The sequence below is a fragment of the Micropterus salmoides genome, unplaced genomic scaffold, assembly GCF_014851395.1.
Source record: "Micropterus salmoides isolate LMB-PRFRI ecotype aquatic unplaced genomic scaffold, ASM1485139v1 Ms_hic_scaffold_15, whole genome shotgun sequence".
Lineage (NCBI taxonomy): Eukaryota > Metazoa > Chordata > Actinopteri > Centrarchiformes > Centrarchidae > Micropterus > Micropterus salmoides.
In genome coordinates, this window is record NW_024040596.1 from 7,213,300 (window position 1) to 7,238,328 (window position 25,029).

A 25,029-nucleotide genomic window follows, 5' to 3' on the forward strand; every position below is an offset into this window, starting at 1 on the left:
ACAACACAGACAACACATGGAACATTTTGGATAACATAACTCAGGATGTACTTATCTGTGCTGTGTTTTAGGGAGGCTGTAATGCACTATTTCAAAACAGCTGTCCTGTCACAATGGTTTTCAGATATTTTCACATGGATTCACAACATTAACCTTATGGTGTATAGGGCTAGTTCTTACGCTATTGGAAGCTGATTTGTGTGGATTTTATTTCAACACCCTGTTTTGGAGGGAAGGAAATCCCATGAAGCAGCGCCAACAATTAGCCTATCAGATGGTTCTTTTGATTTACTTCAGCCACTCTGATTAATCACTGCTGTAACATCCTCCTTTGCAGTGGCCACCATTCATTATAAAAGTTTGCCCTCTCAATGGAGTCTTCTACCAAAATGTGTGCTTGTATTTACTGAAGGGTGTCATCACTGTTAGCAGGGTTACACATGATGCATACAACATAATAATATTGACTGACTCTACAGAGTTTCAGATGAGCCAAACAACCCCCTGATGTATTTTTAGATGTAACATGATAGTTACTATAAATTTTGAAACTTCTGAACTGCCCCTAACAATACACCAAAGCCTTAAGTGGGCCAGGTGTGTTGTGCAGTTTTAAATCCTGTGCATTGTGATTTCTGATGTGTGAAAAGTCTATATTTGTCTCTGTATGTAGTAGAAGAAATGGCAAATATTGTGTGTAACATGTAACATGACTGTGTTTATGCTGTAAGTTATCATATAGGACATGGAGGGACAACTGTATAATGTATCATCTGTTTGAAAAACACATCAAATGTCTCCCCCCATTTTTAAAGTTTCATTTGACGCAGACATCAGCCTTTTCACCTTATATATTGCTGGTGCTATGAAGCAATATCATTTTCTTTCTGCATGCAATCTACTGCTTGCTTCTAACTTCCTCTTTGCTCACCTGAATCCCATGCAGCTGTGTGTCAGTCAACATATGCAGATGAAACAACAATAGATTAGACCCCAAATTTCATATTTGGTGTTTTCATATATTTCAGATATTTATCTGATATGTCTCAAGAGGAAGGCAGTAAATATCCAAGCTCTCTGAGTTGTGGCAGCTTTATTTGCTGCATGTGCACACTCTTTACCAACATGCACATCTACCTCTCTGCCGGCTCAACTGCTTCACACGCTGTCGTTGCTCTTCTGGAAAACAGCAGTCCACCGCAAAAAAATGTATGGGCCATTCAAATGAATAGTCTTGGTTTAAAAATGTCTATTTGTCTTTGTTTTCTTTATTGTGTGCAGTCTTTTAGTGTGTGTTTCTTCATTTACAAACACTAACCCACTCTGTTATCCTGCACTCTTCGCACACCACATAGCAGCACCAGTGAAACTTGCAGTTGCAGCGTTCGCTCCGCGTCTGCTGAAGGATGTTATGGCCTCTCCCGCAACACAGACTTTCACAATTGTCCATGCCGGGGCTGGTCTTGTTGCAGATCCGCCCCTGCGTACCCGTTGAGTCTGACCCCAGGTCCCGCTCGCAGAAATCTGGTGACTTTTCAAAGTAGACCAGTTCATGGATGCTTGGCCGCCGCCGGTGTGTGTGGTGGTGATTGTGGTGGTTGTGATGGTTGTGATGGTTATGGTGGTTGTGATGGTTGTTGTTGTTGTGGGAGTGATCGAGCTGTCCGGTGTTTCGGTTGTGGGCCTTGATCAGCGTGGCAATGTGGAAGCGCTCTTTGAGGATTGAGCCCACCACCCGGAACTCTGGGGTGACCTGCCAGCAGGTCTTCAGCTGGCAGCTCCCCGATGTACCGTGGCACTTGCATTTCCTTCTCATGTGGTCGAGCACCACCTGCGAAAAAACACAGATGGAGAGAGACAAAAAAGAAAGAGTGGGATGAAATGAGGAAGTGAGGGAGGTGTGTGTGGAGAAAATGAGAGGGATTAATGACTTTCTTGATTAATGGTTACATTTGACGTATAATATAAACAGGTACAGACTAGATGTCATATTTCATACTGGCTTTCCTTCTTTTTTTTTATTTGTTTGCTCTACTAAGCAAGCCACTTTTCCAGTGTATAGTGAATGATGGCACATAATGCCCTGAAGAAACATCAGTCCCGCATTTAACAAGCCAGGTGGTCTGACTCTGAGCCTGTTGTCAAACATACTGATATCAAATAACACAGATGGATGCAGGTATTACCTAAACAGATAGTGGTGTAATTATTCATCTTTTGGCATAAGGTAATAAATCTAAGGTGTTTTCACTTTATTGATTTAATGCTGGCAGCAGTTGGAACCACGTGGATATCAACAGCCTGTTTGTATTGTTTTCATATTTTTACATCACAGGAGTTTTACATGATTACTAAGTACTACATTTGAAATCTTATATATGTCATGGTTTTGGTGTTTTAGTTTGGTAAGTTCCTGTTTTATTTTGTCCAATCTCTTGTGTTGCTGTTCCCTGCTAGAACAAACCATGAGAATATAGAGTCTTTAAGATGTACAAGAATGCTTCTGATGTCTATAGTATATATGCACACATAAATAAGCATAAACAAAACTGCAAGACCCACTCACCCTTTTCAGCAGCAGAAGCAGCAGGACACACACTACACACACACATAAACATTACATGGCATAAATCCTGTCTATCCCGGTAAAATTTACTTAAGGCTACATGTACGCATGTAAATATATATATTTACTTATTTATGGGTATGTGTGTGTGTGTGTGTGTATGTCTGTGTGCATATGTTTATCAGTCATCACCTGTTCTAAACTTAAAGATCCTATTACCAACAGGAACACCAGGCCACCCAGAGTACTGACAGATGCTACTGCTGTTGCCGCCCCTATCAACATACACACACACACACACACACACACACATACACGTCACACTGAACACTTCTACAGTTTAACACATCCCACACATGTGCTAGCAATAATGCTAATCTCCACACATGCACAAAATATAATCCATCAGTGAAATAACTATCCATGATAACAATGACACAGAAATGGTGAACTACAGGTACGACCAATTAAGGGAGATACGTACAGGAGTTTGTTAAAACATGGTAGGTGTGTGTGTGGGTTTCTTTGTGTGTGTGTGTGTGTACTGTATGTGTAAGCATGTGGACCATATGCTTGTGTATACATGGTGATACTGCCTGTATGTGCCTATGGTTGTGTGTCTGTCTGTGCAGGAATGGTCCTGTAGACTCTTCTTGCTTAGCTTCAGAACATGAAACTCTCCCATGAAGAGCATCACGTGGGTTATTTTTCTTTTTTACATTACATAGTCACACTCGCTCCATTATTTAACCAGGATTGTCCATTACAGAAACAACAGAAACATAGAGGGGAAAATAGAGATGGGAGAGATCCATCATATGTTGATTGCGACAGTTACCCACTTCTCAATGTCAATTTGGGCCGGTGCCAAAAATCAGATACTTCACTTTTCCAGTTTCATTGTGTGATTAAACCTTTCTCAGAAGGAGCGAGAACAAGTTCTTGAACACAGTAGAGGGCTTGGTTTGCATGTTATAAGGCTCCATGTAATGACACACAGTGGGTTTCCAGTTTTGCTTAAACATAAAGGTTAATTTATGTCAATATGATTTTCTTACTTATTTATAAAAATGTATACAATCAAAGCTAAAATAAGTTTAAGTTGCCTTCACTCACCAAACCCACCAGTATAGAGCATTTAAAACAAATTAAATGTCAGGAACATTGTTATCTTAAAATCTTTTTGATGGTATATCATAACAACAATATTCTTCAACAAAATTCTTTGCATTATTGCATGTTTCGCTGATGTGTCGGGATTACAGAAAGTAAAGTTACCGTTTTGGATAAACATGGTCCTACTATTATTTGGAGCGTTGAAAGAAGCTGTGATCACTGGAGATCCTAGAGGCTGAAAGGCTTTATAATAAACAACATTATAACAGCTCAAACAGCACTTGCCCTGAGTTCAGATTGCAGTGTTTGGATCATTTTTTACACAGGGGCAGAGGCTACCCCAGAATCACAAATGTGCTGGCCTTAAACACACTGTAAAGTCTGTAATCATGGAACTCTCCAACCCACTTAAACCTTAAAGAGACAAACTGACCTAGGAGTCATAATTGCATCCACATTGCTACTGTTTGAAAGTACATTTGCAGCAAGATGGGGGTTTCAAAGGACTGGAAAACAACAAAAACAGCTCAAAAGTGTTATTTCTAATGGTATTTAGTCATATTGTTGCAGCGGAAAAAATAAAAATAAAACAAATAAAAAATTGTTCTGGGAGATTAGAAACCACAGCAGCATGTCTCAAACATTTTATATGTACTAAAGCAGAGTAGTTTACATAAGAGTAAATATTACCCTAAGGCAGAAACAGCATTTGGAGATAAATTTTGTTCTCACTAAAATTGTGACGCCCACAAAACCATTGCTTTACAGTAGTACATTTAGTACATTTAGAGGGTGGTGTCTTGTCTTTGTTCGCATTTCCAAAACCCAAAACACAAGACCAAAAGTGTGAGGAATCGATTCACAAGACTGCCAAATCTTCTGCAATGACCGTGAGACTCACACAATTCATGTTTTTCACTCACTCTCACGCCACAAGTCCAAGTGGACCCACTCTGGAGCAGACAGTTTGTGACCAGAGTGGTAACATTACTGGTAGAATTTTGTGATAGAAACCTTTTTAAAATGAATCGGCGCCAACAACAGCAAGTTTGAATTAACCTCTGTCACTGATTAATTCATGTCTTTTACCATTTTAAAATGTAAAAGTTAAGTATGGACATAAAAACAAGCTAATAAGGATTGTGTTCCCATATAAGCCATTAAATTAAAGACACCCATTTAATTGTCTTCCCTGCTTAGCAAAGCCCTTTGAAAATCAAATCACAGAAAGCAACAGATTCTCCCGAGAGTCCCAATTTTCAATGCCTCGTGTCTTATTGTCCTGCCAGCAAGAGTTGTCATTCCAGCCCACAAAATTGATTGTCTTGAGAACTCTGTTGTCAACTTTTATCTAAAAATAAGGGACATATTTGTTTCAATAAGTACTACAAATTCTGCCACTGTTATAATTATAAACTGCATAGGTGTTGAGCGAGAACAGAACATTTGACAGGCATAGCAACAGTAACTAATGGGCTTAGAAAAACTTAAATGTTTACCATTATTTCTAATGCAGTGTCACTATAAATGGATAATGCTGCATCCTATACATTTGATTTGTTCTGTCAGACACAGCCAGTAAGGTTTTCAACTTGTTGCTACTCAGCTAAAGTCAGACATGTTAACCAATGACAAGGCCTGCAACAGCTTTTTAGATTTAAAGAGGAATACCACACCATTTAAAATGAACATATAGGCCGATTCAACATCAGAGCAATAACATCTGTGAGTTCTGTTTAAGAGTGGATTTATCCATTAAACACTCAAGGCATACTGCACACCCTGTGCTCTGACTGGGCAGGTCTTTAAAAAATATTGCAGGCTCCTAAAACCTCAACAAAAGAACATAACTCCAGGTGATGAGTACTTTGTGTGTGGGGGAAATGTCAGATATTCTTTTGGCGTGTAGTTGAAAGGCAAACAGGTGCAATCCAGACCCTTAACAGGTAATAGGAAATGAGGAATCTGTCTGCTCTTGCTATGTTAGAAGTGGTCTGTCAGTACTGTATAACATGTGGAGTGATGATCCACATGACAGAAGAGCTGGGGGAAACACTAGTTGAGAACATTTTGTACAAGAGGAGAAAAAGAAAACAAATTGCAAATGATCACCAAATTGAACTTAATTTAATGGAAATGCTACATTGCATTTCAAATTTAAATTTGTTTTAAAAGTGTCGGACAAAATTAATGCAACATATGATATTTACTATTTAAAATGTATGGATATTGTTTCAATCAATATAACCATGACACAAATTGGAGCAGGCCACAAAGGACCACTCTAATATCCAGACTAATTTTACTCATTTTGTGATTTCTTCCTGTTCCTTCTCATCAGTACCTGGGGTTATGACATCGTGTAGCAAAGACAAGAGAGAGAGAGGGGGAGAGAGAGACAGCATAGAAAAGTGTTGTCTGTGTTTACGATATCTGACTTGGCTACTGTGGAAAAGAGGAAGAAAACTGACGCAGTGATTTATAGCTGCCTCGTTGTAGATCTTGAGAATTAGCCCAGAGGCAATGCAGGGCCAGCGGAGGAGGGGCTGGTTGATGCAACTGTAGGGGAGTGCATATTACTTTAGGGGAGGGGAAAGCACAGGAAAGGAGAGACGAAAAGAGGATGACAGGAGCGGGTGATGATCTTTGGATTATCTCTTTGCTTTACCTACAACACTTGATACACAAAGGCTGTTTGTGTGTCTGTGAGGGAGTGGGTGGGTGTCACCTGTCTCTCTAGTCGATACTCCATCTAGGCTTAATCATCATGTCCTGCTCCTATTAGGCATACGGATTAGATTGTAATAAGCAATCCTATCTAACCTGTCAATCAGCTGTGATTGTTTTGGCAATCTGACCCAGGAAATAAACAAATACTGTACATCTAACTTGAGCCACTTTATACAAGCTGGCTAGAAAAGAACACTTTACATAACACATACTGTCAGCTACTGCGGTGCATGGTATAGATCAAAGAAGTGACAATGACAATGTGTGTCTCATTGCTTTCTCCATGTCTGCAAGTCCTTGCAATGTAAGGTAGACAGAATGCTAACTTAAAAAACTGTCTTTGAAAAATATGATTTACTGAATGATAAGATGGAAACCTGCTATTCCATTGCTTACACATTGGCCTACATTGCACATACACTTCAGCGATGTAATTGACTCAAAGTCAATGGTGGAGCACAGTTAGAAACAAACATCTGGCAAGTTTTAATTGGCTTAGAGAGTAAGACAGAGGCGTCTATAAAACAACCCCAGACAGAGATCAAATACAACATGTTGGTGGCAGATTAGGACTGCAGGCTACATACTGTAATACAGTAGACCAAGGCAAAAGCACGCCATACTGGAGTAGAGCAGACTATCGTGCAATGAAGAGGTGTGGACCAAGTCAGCTAAAGATCAGAGATGGTGTCTGGCCTTGTTACCACAGTCTAATGTTGAAAACGAGTGCATAAATTAGGTAAAGGTAAAGACTATTTTATTTTTGCCGTTACTGGAGAGAAAACAGCAGGTAGAATCAAAAGCCAGGGGACACGAGCAGAGGAAGAAAGCTTGATGACATGTGACCCGTGTCTTCAGCCAGAACTTAGATGTCTTAATTGTACTCTCACACTTTATTCTGTTGTTTTTTTGCTTTGTTGTTTTACACATGACCTGATGAAGTCATCAGTTGACAGTTTGTAATTGTAGTTGTATGAAACTATTTTTCACTTTCCTTATTTGTGTAAAATTATACTATGTGTCAATCAAATACTTTGCACGTGTGTTTAACCCATTCCCTTTAGAAATAGTCAATAATTATACTGATCGTTTTCGATATTATACAGAATTTATGAGGCAGTTTTTCAATCACTGCATGCATGTGCCTGTTGCCACCCTGTCAAACTTTGACCCACAACTGCAGAATGCCAAAGGTAAAGTTTTGCCACACTCCTTTTAGCCTAATGTTAAACCTGATTTTGTCATTCTGAACATCAAGATTTGGCTGAGTCAATACTGACTCAGTGGTAATGAAGGGGTTGGTGATCACTTGCAGCATAGCTTTTCTTGTAGAGGGAAAGTCCTGTGGCATGACACACATAAGACCACCAATCTGTGATGGAGGGAGCAATTAGCTGTCTGTGTAACAACGTTAATGAAGAATCCCAGAAGTATAATGCATTACGTTGTGCTCCTTTCTGTCAAATATTTAAAAACTGTGTACAGTTATGATTTGTTGTGTGGTGCTTGGTCTCCATGTTAAGCCACACTAATAACACATTTTACAATATGAGACTTATATAATATAGTTAACGTTCACCGTGTGGAGACACAGTCGCTGAGAAACTTCATTGCCAGTCATAACTAATTACACTGTATCGGCACATGTATAATTTATGCCTTATGCCCTGTTTTGTTGGGCGCATTGAATTTAATCATTGGCCAATCCCTGTGTCATCATCATTAACCACATTTGGGAAAATCCTAATCTAATATCTATGTGTCCCACAATCGACCCTTCCTACCGATAAACAGCAGACTAGTCTTCATGCTGCCTTGTGTTTGTCAGTTCAAAGAAAATCTACTAAAGGGCCTTTAAAGCCAAGCAGAAAGCCAAGGCGATATCAAAGCACACAAACAAATCCCACAGCAGCACATTAAGCCCAGACATCACTTTAAACAAATCAAACGCCTTGCTTCAAAAGAACAGTTAAGCGTCCACAGACAAATACACACGCAAGCATGCAAACACAATGGCATGCAATTACTGAGCAAATGCATACCTAGAGTATACAGTGAGAACTACATTAGAATGAGTGTCAGTTTGTGTGTGTGTGTGTGTAGTATTTACTCACTGTTAATTGCACACAATGTCCACAGCTCTCATTTAAAGACTCTAATAAAATGTTATTACCAGCTTAAGCACTTCCACCTGCTTTTACTATGAAACATTTGCCTCTGTGTATATTTACGTGGATGTGTCAGCGTGTGAGTAGAAGAATTGTGAGGATAGCATGCGGGCGTGTGTGTGTGTTTGTATGTGTTAGTGTGCACAATATGTGGCGGGTCAGATCAAATGCTTTGCCTCTGTACTGTCAGGACTCCGGATTGGTCGGCACACTGCTGATGATATGAAATGGCCACAGTGGAGCGCAGGACAAACCCCGCAGTAATGTTGCTATTTTTGATCAAACACACTTTTGCTTTTCATGTGGGACAATGAATTAACGTAAATGGCCTCTCCAGAGCAGTTTATCATTGCTTAAAGGTTAAATTAGGCATTAAAGGATCCCAGGAGTCCCACTATTGCTGGTTTGGAACAAGCTAGAGGGGGTGCTGCAGTATGTTCAGTTTTCTGGTGAAAGCAATGTCGTGCACACACACACAAAGTAGGTCTTCAATTGCCTGTAAACATCAGATTTACAAGCAGTTACAGATTCAGTTACCACCACATTTGTTACAGGTTTGAGTTGCAGGTGGCCAAATTATTTCACTTTTGAATCAATCCTATACCAAATCTCTCCTGTGCTGCTAAGCGATGCGATACATGAGTTGCTGCAGTAGGGGCTGGCATCAGACACAAGTGAATCCATTTTTTGCCTAGTGGAAGCTGATGTTATTGTACAATATAGTAGGTGCAGATTAATCACAAGAGAATATTTAGCACCTTAAATTAAAATAGCTTCTGATGCATTAACATAATTTATGTCTTTGGTCCGAGGGGAACTATTGCAAAATGTATGATATTTACGTGAAGAGCCACACAAAGCTTGCACTTAACCCTGACGTTATGATATGGCAACTGGGCATCCATTAGCCAGTCGATCACGTGATAGAGGGACTGGCCAAAGAGGATTTGGCCATCTCACATTTCTATTGCTGCTATTTTATTCCAATTTAGTAAAAGTGTTCATTATAGCAACACAAAAGTGTAAATGAGCTTTTGACTTTAAAGCCAAAACTGCATTGTGCTGTTTGAGCATTAATGACTGCTGCACAGCCATCTCACTTGAGTACTTTGAAGATCACCAAGAGTCAACAAAACAAGTGCCCCCATGAGCACTTTGAAGATCACCAAGAGTCAACAAAACAAGTGCCCCCATGAGCACGACCCCTAATAAGGATTTGGAGCGAGTCAGGGCAAATGTGCATAATCAGTTCCAGTATTGAACAGCAGTTTGGCTACATTACAGATTTAAAAAGGGGGTCAATAGAAGTTCAAATGTACAGTTCCCTTTCTGAAAAGGGGGATACGATCTTGCCGTACTACCCTGAAGTCAGGCCCTGATGGTAAATTATAATTACCAGAAGACGCTTGCCAGTAACATGGCACACTGTTGCATAGCCAACACTGTCACCACCTGCCTAATGAGCAGACAGGCTTCAACAGAACCTTGACATGGCTCTAAGCTCTGCAACATGAACACAGGAAAGGGTGCCAAGCATTTGTTTTGAGGTGTGCTCTTTTAACGATTGAGAAGAACACTCTGAACACAAAACTTGGCCATGAAATTTACTTCTCTGGTGAAGTGTTTCCATGTCATAATCAGCCACTTTAAAAATGTAGTCAGTCAGCCACTGTTATTAACTACTGAACAGTAGTGTGTTTCAGTTCACTATAACAAAACCATTGAAGGCTGCATTGTGCACCTTCATAGTAAAATTATTGCAGGATTCTGACTACTTGGTTTTGGAGGGGTTTTAACATTTATTTTTATTATTTTTCCCAACTTACTCAAATTGTAGTTTTCTTTTTTTCAAGGGTAAACAAGCAGCTGGTCAAGTTTGACCTTTACATATGTATGATGTTAATGATGTGCTGACATCATATGTAAATTAACCTCCCCTCCGCATTAATTTCTTGTGCGCAGTGTACAGTATTATTTCTGTAATCAGTCCTATTGGAGAGAAGTTGGAGGAGGCAGAGCAGGAGAGGGGGAAGAGGGGAGGGAAGGAAGGGGCGAATCTCTTTCTACTTTCCGCCCTGGTGTTTGAAGTCTAAAATCTTTTGCAGGGTTTTAAACATCTGTTTCCAAACTGCCAGCAGCCACTAATTAGGGCTAAAAACAAGACGGGACGTCGTGAGAACCCTGGGGTGGGCATGAGGCGACATGCACACCCCGCTAAAAAACCACCGCATTCCTCTGCTTAAAGACTACTTCTCTGAAAGGGGGGAGGGGGTGGAGGGGAGGAGCAGAACGGAGGGAGGTGAGGTGGTGGTAGTGGCAGGTCGGTGGGAGGAAAGAGATACGGGAAGGGTAGGCATTATTTTGAGGCCCCACCTGTCAGTGTTTTCTAGGGGCCGTGTGTGTGTGTACGTGTCTACATCTCTGTGTGTGTGTCTGTTCCAAGGTCTTAAGGGGGTTTTGTTGCGGCTTTCTGTACTATTTGAAGTCATCAAGATGCGGTGTATTTTACAGTACAACAGCTCTCCAAAGACTTATCCTAAGTTAGCTCTCTGTCTCTTTTTCTCTGTCCTTAAGTGCCCACTCTTTCGATCTGTTCCTCTTTCTCTCTCTCTCTTCCAGCCAGGAATTGCCTCTGTACATCCCACTCATTCAAGCACTGATCTCCAGCCTGCAGTAAGCTGTACAAATCAACAAGCCCCTTGATGCATCTCCATGTAAACAAAGGTTTGGTATTGAACTGAAAGCTCACATTGTCCCCAAATTTTTCATTATACCTCCATTTTCCATGATAGATGTCCGTTAAGCTCATTTTGTAATTTCAACAACATAGTAGGGGAATAGAAATGACACAATGACATATAAGCCTGAACCCAACCAAGGGGTCATCAAGCTTGTGTAAAAATACAAGAGGTAAAGGTGAAGGAGCACTGGTTGTCATTTTTGTCATAGTCCTTAGAAGGCTTTTCCAAAAACGCGGTACAATCTATTTGATGTTGAGTCGAAGTTTTAATTGTTTGATTGATGCTTTGGATTGCTTGGCAGCCTGGCACACTGAAAACAAAATTTATTGTGAGGAGCCTGACAGCCAATATAAATATCCGTCTGGAAAGATCAAACCGTAAATTGAAATAAAGCTGAGTAGTGCAAGTTTTAGTTTGTTTTCTTTGAGCTGCTGTTACTCTTCTCAGTGTTTGAAGGGTGTGATTACGTATTCTGATTTTGAAAGATTTTCTCTGGAGCATTTCATCTGCCCAACGGTGGAACTGGATTGGTTTTATAAACTTGTTTGTAATATATATAATCTATAAAATTATATAATTTATTTTACTTAATGAACATTGTCAAAATTGTGCCTCCCATATAACACAGCAGCACCCTTATGGACTTGTCAGTTTTTGTTTCCAGTCACATCTACAGGTAATGTTGATTTCCACATCTTTAGTTGCCTATTACATTCAAAACACATCCCATTGGCTATATATATATATAAGCCTTTATACTGCAAACAGTCCAAGCCAAAACAGAAGACAAATATTACTTTGATTCTGACTAGGACTGCAACAAACGATTATTTTCTCGATTAATCAATTAGTTGTTATTAGGTCCAGAAAATTGTGAAAAATGTTGATCAGTGTTTCCCAAAACCCAAGGTGACATCCTCAAATGTCTTCGTTTGTCCCCAACCCAAATATATTCAGTTTACTGTCATAGAGGAGCAAAGCAACCAAAAATATTCACATTTAAGAAGCTACAATCAGAAAATTTTGACAGTTTTTCTTTAAAAAAAATAGTTGGCGATTAATTTAATAGTTGACAACTAATTGATTAATGGATTAATTGACTATCATTGTAATTCTGACTCCTCTCTATGCAACTTCATAGTGACAGTGATGTCTTTCTTTTGCCAAACTGATCCCTCTAATAGCAAGGTATCACATGTAATTGTGGTTATGCCTGCATAATAAAAGTGGCATTTAAATATGAGGCTAATACGCTAATTTGTGTCTGTGTCATCATCATGTTTGAGGGCAGAATTAACAGCAAAGGCATTGTTTGGTGATTATTTTAAAATCTATTTATACTTACTTAAACTTATGTTTACACTTGTGTCTTCCTGGTACTACTACTCATAACCAATATTTGCATATAAGAGATTCAAATCCACACCTATTTACAGGAAGAGAGGGCTTGCTCAAGGGCATTTTGACAGGATAGACTGCGGCAAAAGGACAAACCAACAAGTAGAGACAAAACAGGATCAAACCAGAGGGAGTTTTGGATGTGGGGCAGTGTATAAGTCACTGTGCCGCCCTCCAAAGCTTCAATTATTGGAAAGCATGTGGCCTCAAGAGACAGTAGACAGAGTTAAGACAACATACAACATCCCAGGTTTTATAACCTTACTTACTAAATCCAAACAAAAGAGAAAGGCTCATGAACTCATTAGGCTACAACTAATGTCATATCAGCCCCTGCCCAAAGTTTACTCCCAAGGACACAGCACTGATTGGAATTTATGTCACCAGTCTATGACTATTTTTTCCATTACAGCTACTGCACAGAGGCCAGCTGTTGTTGAGTTCAGCTGACACGTCCCATTTGTGTTTTGTCTGCATAATCAAGGAAACCAGAAGTAAACTGATTGAAAGATACAGGCCCAAATTACTCAAGAGGAAACAGGGAACAATGAGCAATTTATGGTCGCTTCTTGTCTCTGTTAGACCACAGTGCTGGATATCATCAAGGCTTATCACTGTCATTTACATCGTTCTTTCCCATTGCCCACGGCAGAAACCTCTGTAGGAGCGTATTAGCCCAAAGAAGTTACCTAATTTTAACTTAATAAAACTGCTTAAAAGGCTTAAATTATTACAGTAATACACAATTTCATTTAATAGTTTACCCAGAAAAACTTTTTTTGACCCGTTTATGTAGTTAAAAAGAAGTCCCCATAATATAACTATAACAAACAACACTGATGATTGTTGTTATTTATTATTGTTATAGGTGATTTGATTATTACACATTGATCATTACACACGTCTCTTTAACATTGCGTGGAAGTCGGGTACAGTGCCCAAGGAGTGGCAGACTGGGGTGGTGGTTCCCCTGTTCAAAAAGGGGGACCAGAGAGTGTTTTCCAATTACAGGGGTATCACACTTCTCAGCCTCCCCAGTAAAGTCTACTCCAGGGTGCTGGAACGAGGGTTCGGCCCATAGTCGAACCTCAGATCGAAGAGGAACAATGCGGTTTTCGTCACGGTCGTGGAACAACTGACCAGCTCTTTACTCTCACAAGGATCCTGGAGTGGACTTGGGAGTATGCCCATCCGGTCTACATGTGCTTTGTGGATCTAGAGAAGGCGTAAGACCAGGGAGGTGCTGCGGGACTATGGCTATCCAATCCCTGTACATCCAAAGCGAGAGCTGTCCGAGTACTCGGCAGTAAGTCGGACTCTTTCCAGGTAAATGTAAATGCTCCGTATTTGTATAGCACCTTTCTAGTCTTTTCGACCACTCAAAGCGCTTTTACACTATATCTGCATTCACCAGTCATACACTGAGCCTAAGTGCTCAAACCGAAACTAACATTCACACACTGGCGGAACAGCCACCAGGGGCAATTCGGGGTTCAATATCTTGCCCAAGGGCACTTCGACACGCAACCAGGGGATTGAACCGCCGGCCTTCCGATTAACGGCCAACCTGCCCTTCCTCCTGAGCCACAGCCGCCCGGGTGATGGTTGGCTTTCGTCAGGGCTGCGCTTTGTCACCAATCCTGTTTGTGATATTCATGGACAGGATATCGAGGCGTAGTCGTGGCGAGGAGGGGCTGCGGTTCAGTGGGCTTGGGATCTCGTCACTGCTTTTTGCGGATGATGTGGTCCTGATGGCATCATCGGTCCGTGACCTTCAGCTCTCACTGGATCAGTTCGCAGCAGAGTGCGGAGCGGTTGGGATGAGGATTAGCACCTCTAAATCTGTGGCCATGGTTCTCAGCAACAAACCGGTGGAGTGCCAACTCCAGGTAGGGAATGAGTCCTTACCTCAAGTGAAGGAGTTCAAGTACCTTGGGGTCTTGTTCACGAGTGAGGGGAGACTGGAGCAGGAGATTGGCCGGAGAATCGGAGCAGCGGGGGTGGTATTGCACTCGCTTTGCTGCACCGTTGTGACGAAAAGAGAGCTGAGCCGTAAGGTAAAGCTCTCGACCTACCGGTCAATTTTCGTTCCTACCCTCATCTATGGTCAGTGTGGAGATTATATCTCCACACTGGCCGGGAACGCCTCACGATCCCTCAGTCAGAGCTGGTTAATGTGGCTTGGGAAAGTGAAGTTTGGGGTCCCCTGCTGGAGCTGCTGCCCCCGCGACCCGAACCCGGATAAGCGGATGAAGATGGATGGATGGATGGATGGATGGACACTGACTACTACAAGAGAATAAATAACAAATAATAATAAAACAGGAAAAACAGGAAAAGTCTGCTTATCAGTAAGAAAGCTATATAAAACTACAGATGATGATTGAGTCTCTTTACTTCAACATTGTGGCTAATCTGACACTGCAGAAATTGAACATAGTGAGCACAAGACCACCTTCATAACTGAACAAAGTTAGTCCAAACTAGCAACGTTCCCAGATCTGTCAATCCTTTAAGTCGTGAGAGTTGGATAAATTACTAAGTTTCCCTGAACAAACAACACAACAGGGGCACGGTACAGCTAATTAAAAAAGTAGTAACTCGAGTAACAGCCTGACACAAATTGTGTACAAGCCATCTATCTATAAATCTGTAGATTTGTATACTATCTACTGGCCTTATTGTCCTGGGAATCTGACAATAACACATCAATTACAAATTAAAGCCAACAAAATAACCATTTGCACCAGGCTTCTTTGACTTTATGATACGTGTATTAAGCCAATCCTAATTCATAAAATCATCTTGGGCATCATATAGGAAAGTCCCACTGTGGCCACCATAACAAATAGACATTCCTCTCTTTGGTTTGCACTAAAAGAGGGTAAAAGGGCAAAGACCCATTACAAGACCAAGCTCATAATGATATAACTGTTTTTTTCTCTGGGTATCCTGTTTAAGAAAATACTATTTTATTCAATCAAAAACTGTCGAAACCTGTTTCAACAAAGCCTAGCCATACAAATATGCTAACCAGTGTAACTAAATGATTGGAGAGAAATTCAACAAAAAATAACAATTATAATCTCCTGCAAACTAAAAGAAAACACACTAGCAACAGTAATCAATGTTGCAGCGTCACACTCTGCCTCTGCTCCATTAATAAGGTTGTTTTTCAAAAAGAAAAAATTTTTTAGGATAAACAACTGCCCTGTAGTGCTGAAAGGGAACCTAAAGAGCAGCCATTACTGAGTGCAGCTTGGGCTAACTAACTCCTTTAAACACACACACACACATACATAGATAGTCTGACAATGACCGGCCACTGTTGACCCAATCAATAAAATCAGATTGTGTTGTGCACTGTAGCATTATGATTGGCCCAGTAGCACTCAACACACCCGCTCTCCACCTGTTTTACCGTGTAATATCCATCCATCCATCCATCGTCAACCACTTATCCTCCGTACAGGGTCGTGGGGGGCTGTTTGTTTGTTTGTTATTATTGTCTTTACATATCTGTGAGTTCAAATCTGTATTCCGTTGTTATTTCCAACTATTTTAACTAAGTACAAGCGAACCAAAAGGTTTTGTTTGTCCAAATAGTATGCTTATTATACAAGTGCATTTTTATATTACACCCTTGTGTATCTGTATTAACACATTGAAACATAATAAACAAAGTAAAAAAAAAAAAAAAAGAAGCTAACCAAGAGCCACTGTAGACACTATAAAACTGTGTTTAAATGCTGAGTAGTGCTCCTGGTAAACTGATGTGTAAAATTGGTGAAGTACCGCTTTAATTTGAGGTAAAAGGCACAAATTGAATAAGTTACTGAATTCAAAGTAGATCAGAGTTGTTAAATACTAATCCTGGAGTTATCAAAATCACAGAGAACAATATTAAAATGTAGGACTGGCTTAAATTAAATTAAAATCTTGCTCTCTGCTATGCTATGCTACAAGGCTTACGGTTGCAAGACGAAAATAATACAAATACAAAATCTCACTCAAAATGCTCACAAATGCTCATCCTCTCACTTACGATCCCTTCCTGACTCACCTGTCTCCCAACTCTATTATTATGCAGCCTCATACGGGCATGGATGTCTTTGTAGGTTTCGCGGGCATCCAAGAAGTCCCTCGAGAACTTCTCACCGAATTCCACATCGGGACTGCAGCCACCCCACTCCCAGGAATCCTGGGGTCCTGGCAGGTCAGCGGGGAAATGCTCCATAACGCCGTGTACCATACCCTTTCCCCGGTGGATGGCCTCCAGTTGCAAACGGTGCAGTTTGATGCGAAAGGCCTCCTCGTCCCCACGGCGCTTCTCGTCACAGCTGCATGCCTTCAGTTTGCCCATGGAGCAGGCGTTGGCCACTGCATGTACCACACCTGCTGCTGCAATGGCATACGCAAAGGCACTCTCTCTGAAACCTGTGGGGTGAAAGGACAGTATCATGGTGTTGGTATATAGCATACTGTGGAAGTAGAAGGTTATAGGAGGTACAATAATAAGGAAACAGAGTTTGGGAAAGGAAAGACTGGGATCTTTTGTCTAAAAAGAAGTGTCTAACGAAAACGAAAGTTGACATGATGGCTGAGTCAATATTCAACAATGTGCCAAATTTCTTTTAAGAAACCGCTCTAGAGGCATTTATGTTGTAAGATGGAGTTGATGTAAAATGTTAATAAACATTAAAATAACCTGCAGGCAGAACATACTAGTGCGTCTATGTAATGAACCTGTCAGGTGAAATGAGAGGATTACCAGGTAGATGGAGGATGACATTTGCTAGGTAACAGTCCAAACTCATATAACTATGATTAAGGTGCTGTTTTCAAGTGTTTTTTAGTTGTGGTAGATTTTCTATTTTTAACTGAAAAAGCATCCAAAACTATTTAATTCCCCACATTAAAGTTCTGTTGTAAAACTGCTGGATAAAACTTTAAGATGTCAAGTGATTTTCCTAGCCCTAAAACTTTAACAACAGCTAAATAAGCAAGACAAAGAGATGTTTCAACCTCTCTGTTAGCAACATGCGTCATAATGTTTAGTGAGTTTGCACGCTTTGTTTCACCTACCATCAGTAATGCTGTAGTAAAAAAGCTTCCTCTATTTTGATAAAGACAGACATACAAGTTTTTCACACATGTATATACACACACGTCAAGACTCATATAACCGGGGGAAACATCTGGGACGATAGCAATTAAGTGTTCCAAACACTTGCGTATTTGTCTCTGTGGGCCAGCTGAACGTGAACAGACCCCCACCACTCCCATCAGAGGACTCACAGAGGACTACTAAAGGGGCTGCGCCTCCTTCTGTCTGTCCTGCTGCTTAAATACAAGATACAGTATGTGGCTGTACTACTCACTGCTGTCTACTTGCATGTACTATCTATGTAAGTGAGTACAAATCAGCTAGAACCTGAATTTGTGCTGCAGCACTGTACACAACATGACCACTTGAGGTTTTGAACCAAACTTGGTGCATTTCTGGATTTGCCTGCCTCCCTCAGTCAATCCTTCTCCTCCACGAATGTTCTTGATACCCTTTTTAAATCTTCAACACTTTCAAGTGACCTTTCATCCAAGTTGGTAACCATTACATTTGCTATTCTGGGCCAATTGGCACTTGGTCACGGGCTTACTTCTCTGGCTGACTGAGTGGCATCAGATGGCTGGCGTTTGATCAATTTATCTGCTTCTGTCATTTTATCATTTGCAGTGAAACTTTAGGTCCAAACTACATGTTTCTGTAGGTGCATGTTTCAGGTTAGAAAGTCTGATAACGCCATATCACAGCTTTTGCCTTGTAATCACTTCAAATTGGCTCAGACGGACTACTGCATGTAGAGAAGGTGGTTAAATGTCTGTCTAAAATGCCTTTACAGCTAAACACATCCCTTTCTTCCCAACAGCATATCTAACTTGCGTGCGGCACATGTAATAAGTGCAGCTCCACCGCAACTGATTTGCAATTCTGCAGACTAATGTTACAGTACTCTTCTCTTACACACACACACACACACACACACACACATTTATGTCCATGTCCAATTGTGGAATCCTTGAATATTGAAGGATGAAGTGCAACAGAAGCACTTACACTCGTACCCTCCACAGTGTTTGTTGTTAGATCTCAGCTTACAGCCTATGACCACTGGTGCCCTCAGGTTCTATAAAAGCAAGCCCCACTGGCAGTCACTTACTGGTGTAGAAAACAGTGACGATTATAATGGAAACTTGTAAAGAAAACATGAAACGAAACCACTTAGGAGTTTATAGCGCACTGCTTGAAGGGGAAATGATTCAGGCTGCTTGTTGGAGTCAAATAAAAAGCTATTAACTGGAACTGGCCCTTTTAGCACTGTTTGATGTTACTGCCTTATTTATGTATTTAAGTAAACTTGATATTATTTTGTTTTTGTGAGATATGATGTAAAGGTTGACGTATTGTTTTGCTTTTGTATACTTGACATTAGGGACACAAAAAGTCACAGTCACAATGAATGAATCAGAAATTCATCTGTCGAGCAAGTTGTGGTCTGTAGTTTTCCTATGCAACTTACAGCACATTCTGCAGAAACAGTAACACTATTGTCACTGTAAAGCAACTTTACTGACATACTTATTCAGAAACAAAAGTTGTGTCACTCCATCACCTTTCTATTTAAGACAAACGTATGATTCAAACACTCCTGCCTGCAGAACTTAAAGAATATTTACAAGATATTGTCACATTGTGAATGATCACTTCCTTACTTTGCTTTACTTTTCACTAAATCAAGCTCAATTAGTTTTGCCCAAGGCAATTCTAGTTTCACTCATTTATTCAAGTCTCCCAGTTGAATTGAACTTAATGAAAAGTTGTCCTTATCTAAACAAAATCCGTAAACTGTGTATTCAAAATCTGTATATATTAAAGTCAGAGACAAGATGAAGGTGTATCATAAGTGTTATACTGAACCAATGTCAGGTGTCACTTTCAGACCGACTTTAGCCCCGTGTGAAAATGTCATTCGGCAAAGCACTGGAATAAACAGGCCTTAAACAGCAGTCCCCCACCTGCTTAATATCTTTGAAAAAGCAGTGAGTCGACCAGATAGAGGGTTGATTTTCAGTTAGAAAGGAAGCAAACCTCAAGTAAACAATCTGGCAACATTACCCATATTGTCTCTAGCTGCACATACCCTGCCCTGAAACCTGCATCGATAGAATGTTTGGGCCACAATCGGAAACGACACATAACACAACAAAGACATTCTACAATTATTTAGGTTGATATAATGACCTTGTTAGACAAAAGTTGCTTATTAACACACCCAGCAGACCCAGAGCAAAGTTAGGATTCACATGGAGTAGTCTTTGTGTTCACCTGATGAATCCAAGTCCAAAATTCACTCTCACCACCACCACCACCTTGTCCCACACAAGGTAGGGGAAGTGAGCGGGATGGCACTTAGGCACATCCTTATACATAGAAAGCCTGTTTTAGCTCTTGCCCCCGGAAGACTAGGAACAAATCAATCTAACAAATAATTCACCGGTGGCGGCACGCCCGGCTGAACTGATGGCAGAGGAAGTGACAAAATGAATTAAAGATTCAAAGGAAACTGTCACTTTGTGTTACAGAAACCGACTAAACAGGTTTATGCTTTTGCCGCAGAGAGTTGGGAAAGTGCTGAGAGCAAATTCACAAGCACTTGCACTGGCAAGGGACGTAAGAGCATTAGGAGCAGCCCAGCGAGGGAGGACACAGACACAGGGACAGAGAAAGATAGGGAGAAAGACCAAGAGAGGGATTCTATCCATGTATTGCTTGACGGCCTCTTTAGCCTAGTTTTTAATGCAAGCTAAACGTGAATGAATATGGGGCCATAAAAGTTATCAGAATCCATTAGCAGAGAGGCACGTGGCAGAGCCAAAGAGGATCTGAGCAGCGTCTGAAATAGTAAAATTAGACACCAAAATAAACACTGAGATGCAGAGCCCCTAATACACAACTCAAACACTTTAGAATAGAAGAATATCAAAACATTTGAGGAAAGTTTGCAAGAATATTTGAACGAGACGAGGTTCCAATGCTGACAAAAGTCATTTGTATCAGTTTTACTTGAATGGCTTTGTGTCATAGTGTAAACGTTTCTTCACAGGCTGTAAAAACACTAAACTTAGTTAAACTATAGTTTGGTGTACATAAGCCTTGTGTGAGACTAGGTTATTAATTTTTCAATGGACAGTTACATCGAACATTTGTGTTAATTCTGTCTAATCCATGTCTGTAAAACTCAATTTTTCAGTAGCCACACACAATACTGGCTGCAGCAACTTAACTTGTATCATTTGTTTAGCTTCTGTGGAGCAGAACGTATCAACATGTAACAGATGAATCATCCAATTTAAAGAGATTGTTTATGTCAGTGGTTTGGAGTTTCTGCACCCGAGGCAAACCAGGGATGCCAGACAACCAGCAACTGCCTTTACTAATAATGACAAACAGCTTTTCAATGAGTCACTGAGGAGTGAAAGTAAAGCCAGAGGTGTGTAAGCATATACTGTAATTATGATTATTTTTTAAGTTAGACATTGGTGACAAAAAGTCCTCAATGAGGGTTACAAAACTACAGTTTCATGGTTGTCTTGCTTAAGAATGTAAATTACTAAGCACTATGACACGCCATCCCAACATTCTAGGGTCCTTTTTAGTAGAAATGAAAAAAAATTGAAGCTATGTTTGCATAGGAATGTTCTTCCTCATTTGGTGAAACTGAAATCGAACTTAACTCAAGAGTCAAACTACCAACCACATTGTGCACTGTTCATCCATCCAGGTGCTCTGGCTACTAAGAAACTGATGCCTTTTCCAGTCAATAAACTGGGATGGGTCCATCTGAGGACTTCCCAGCGTTAAAGATCCTCTTTCATCCTTTGTGGCTGAGTTGCAAAGCTCCCAGCACTACAAAGTGTCAGAGAAAACTGATCTGCATGAGGTTTGGTAATCTTGAGGTGACGAACTACTTTTGAAGTTACCTGCTTTTTTGTACAGGCCGATACACTAGGGTGGTTAGAAAGTGCATACCCGTGTGCTAGTCACTAAAGATAACCTAATCATTTGGAGTTTCATTTAATTCTTCTGAGCTAACATTAAATAATTGTGTCTATGAGGGACAATGATCCCTTTTGATGATCTTTTGACTGAATAATATTACACCAGTGCTTGTTAAGGATGTGTATCTTTGTGGTAACTAATCTTTCTAAGCCTATCCTTTCAAGGTATTCAATCAAAGTGTGTTTGAGGATGAAACCACAGCTTGTTTGAAGGCCTGCATGCCTATATATCATTGTCTTTTCAGCAGGTAGCCTGTTGTGACATCTCAACTTGCCTACACCTCATTATCCTAAAGGTGGAGGTGTAAACCTTGTAGGTTTTCTACAATCAACAACATTTTGCTTCCCCAGTGCAGTAACGTTTTGGAAGTTGGAATTGGAAAGATGCAAAATGCTTACAAGAAAGGCAGATGTGAATTCAAATGAAATTGTACAGTAGACCAATTTCGGTAATATATTGTATAGTGACCATAAAACTGACCTCTTTTAAAGACTATGCTGTCATAGGGTATTTTGTTCCTAGTCTCCAGACTGGAGCAGTTCCAGCGGTGCCCTCTGAACTGGTGCTGGCACTCATGGATGGCAATCTGAATTCCCTGGATTGCTGAAGCTGTGACGTCTGGGTTCCGCATGCACACCTCCAGCTGGCGCCGTGTCAAACCTGGCAGCGTCAGGCACACCGTGTTGGCATTCAGGATTGGATCGATGTTGGGGAGCTTCAGGCCCAAGATTTCATTGGAGTCTACCCTGCATGGAGCACACAGGTCAGGTTATTGACAAGACAAACGTACAATATTTTCTGTTATTGGTCCTGTGAGCATCACACCTCTCAATTCCCACAGTACCAAACAGACGACCTGACTTGGTTGTCCCCAGTGTAGTCAGTTCCTCTAAAACCTCAATAACTGTGGGTTGATGGTTGCAAAACCATCTCCACATCCTAGCAATGACTGCTGACTATACTATGCTTAGATGACAAAAATATCTAATGCTTATTGATACAGAATAAAAATCAAAGGTCCAGTGGGTAATTTTAGAGGCATGTAGGTTTATACTGATTTAACCAAAACCTGCAACACTCTGCTTGCATTTAATGTTGATTCAGGCAGCCAAATTCAGTTTTGTCTCCTGATCTTGACTTTGACAACAACTTTACTGTGCAGTGCAAAATAACAGTTAAACAGCAGAACAGATGAGTTGAAGTGGGGGATGAGGGCACAGCATCCACTTTGTTGGCATGAAACCAATAGTTCTAGTAACAGTTTTAGATGCGCAGCTGGGGAAAAAAAAACTCCCTCCCTCATATTAATCACCTAAGGAAATCAGTTAGTGCGTAAATTCAATGACATTTTTGCTGTAAGGTGTGTCTCTCAGTACACAACTGTCAGCGGCTTCTGTGAGAGATCAATCGTGTGTGCAAAAGTAACTCAGCGCCCAAAGCTCTTTTCTACTTCACAGAGAAACAGTGACACACTGATCATGGCTGGAGAGCTGCAAAGTGCCCAGCTTTTCATTTCATTATCATTACAGGTAAAACACAGGTGGATGTGTCAGGCGCATGTATGGCTGTGGGAACACATACACACAAACACACACACACACACACACACACATCTCTATATGCACATGCTCAAGCACACCCTGACATGCAGACACAAATACCCAGGTGTAGGGAGGAGTGTACAGTAACACACACACAGACACTCACACAGCTGCAGAAACTTTGCAAACTACTGTATTTCTTTCCATAGTTTTGTCAAAATGTGGAACTTCTGCCTGTTTCTCTTCTGCAAGCCTCTTTATCAAAGACACAAACTTAAAAACGATAATGCATGTTCTGCTGTAACAGTAACCAGTAGCTTTGGTCTCACCATCACAAACCCATAACATCAAATGTTGGTCATTTGAATAGTGGTGTCCTACTTTCTAGGTGGTATTGCATTTTGCCTTGGTAATTCCAGTTAGGCTTCTGTTGCTACCTGTTGTGTTTCCTGCTTTGACAGTAAACCTGTTTCAACAACTAACTTTCCAAAGTGCAACTTTTTATTGATTGGCAACATTGTTTGGGAATGAGGGGTGCATGTGAAGCAGATTTTCAAGTAGGCTATTTAAGTTAGCAAACCTGCAAAAAGGGAAACGTGAACTAATGTTTTATTATTTATTTTATATTTGTATATGTTAGCTTTAAGCACATTTTAGCCAGATCAACAGAGGTTATTTAGCATATGCTTAAATAGATAATTAGGATAATTAGGCTATTTAATTCAGTATTAGTATAAGTTAAGTGAAGAACTAGAGATGCTCTTTCAGTACTAAATTAAACGAACACAGAGATTCACTTTTTTGGTCACATTGTTTGAGTTCAGGCATCTCTTATTAAACTCAACTCACCTTCTATCCAAGAGACAGATAACTGCCAAGACGCATGTTATTCTGAGGACCGAGTGTTCCATTTTGTGCCTTGTAATTAAGAAAAAAAAGTTTTAAAAATAAAAAGACAGGAGTTTAACGTCCAATATTCCGCCTTAAAAGTTTAGGGAGGACAACAGAAGAGGGTCAAGTCAGGTCCGGCTAGACGTTGGCGCTGGTCTTGACAGCTCCGACGAAAGTCCAGATGTGGTGCCAGCCAGCGGCGGGATACTCATTCAAAAAAAGTTTCATCAACCTCCTAACTTACTGAATGGAGGATGTTGCTACAAGTCTGAGGAAAAGTCAGTGTTGTCTTTCTCATACACATCCGTACATATTCCGGTGTCTCCGCCAAGGTATTTTCATTGGTATAACATCCGAGAGAGACGGCTGAACCAAGATATGCGCTGTACATGAAGTCTGCTGTGATGTTTCAGTGCGCACCGATAGTCCTCTAAACTACTGCACTTAGCGCTTCGCCAGCCCACTTTTTTTTTGCGTCACCCAGAGAGCAGGAGAGCGCCAAGGGAGGTCAAGTGCCTCGTTAAAGCAAGATAGAGATCCCCTTAGATAAGGTAACCCGAAACACTTAGTCTGCGTCCTGAGGAGTAATATTTAAATTCACTGGAGGAGCGATTCTGAGGATGAGTGCATAGCAAAAGTTAAGAGTAGGATACTTTTTTATTGATTTCAGCGATTGGAGATTTGGTTAAAAAGGTGATGATGAAGATGATTATGAGGAAGAGGGAGAAAGGATCAGGCTAAGAATAATAATGAAGATGTT

At 40.6% G+C, this 25,029-nt stretch overlaps 1 protein-coding gene across 1 annotated transcript; it reads right to left on the bottom strand.

The window, feature by feature from the left end:
* Positions 1-568: 568 nt before the first annotated feature.
* wnt10a (wingless-type MMTV integration site family, member 10a) lies at positions 569-24,680 on the bottom strand. The gene is made up of 4 exons (XM_038720692.1): positions 24,228-24,680; positions 22,318-22,583; positions 16,783-17,156; positions 569-1,831 (listed from the first exon to the last, which is right to left on the bottom strand). The coding sequence occupies exons 1-4, from the start codon at positions 24,287-24,289 to the stop codon at positions 1,301-1,303; spliced, it is 1,233 nt and encodes a 410-aa protein (XP_038576620.1). The 5' UTR covers positions 24,290-24,680; the 3' UTR covers positions 569-1,300.
* Between the last annotated feature and the right edge of the window lie 349 nt (positions 24,681-25,029).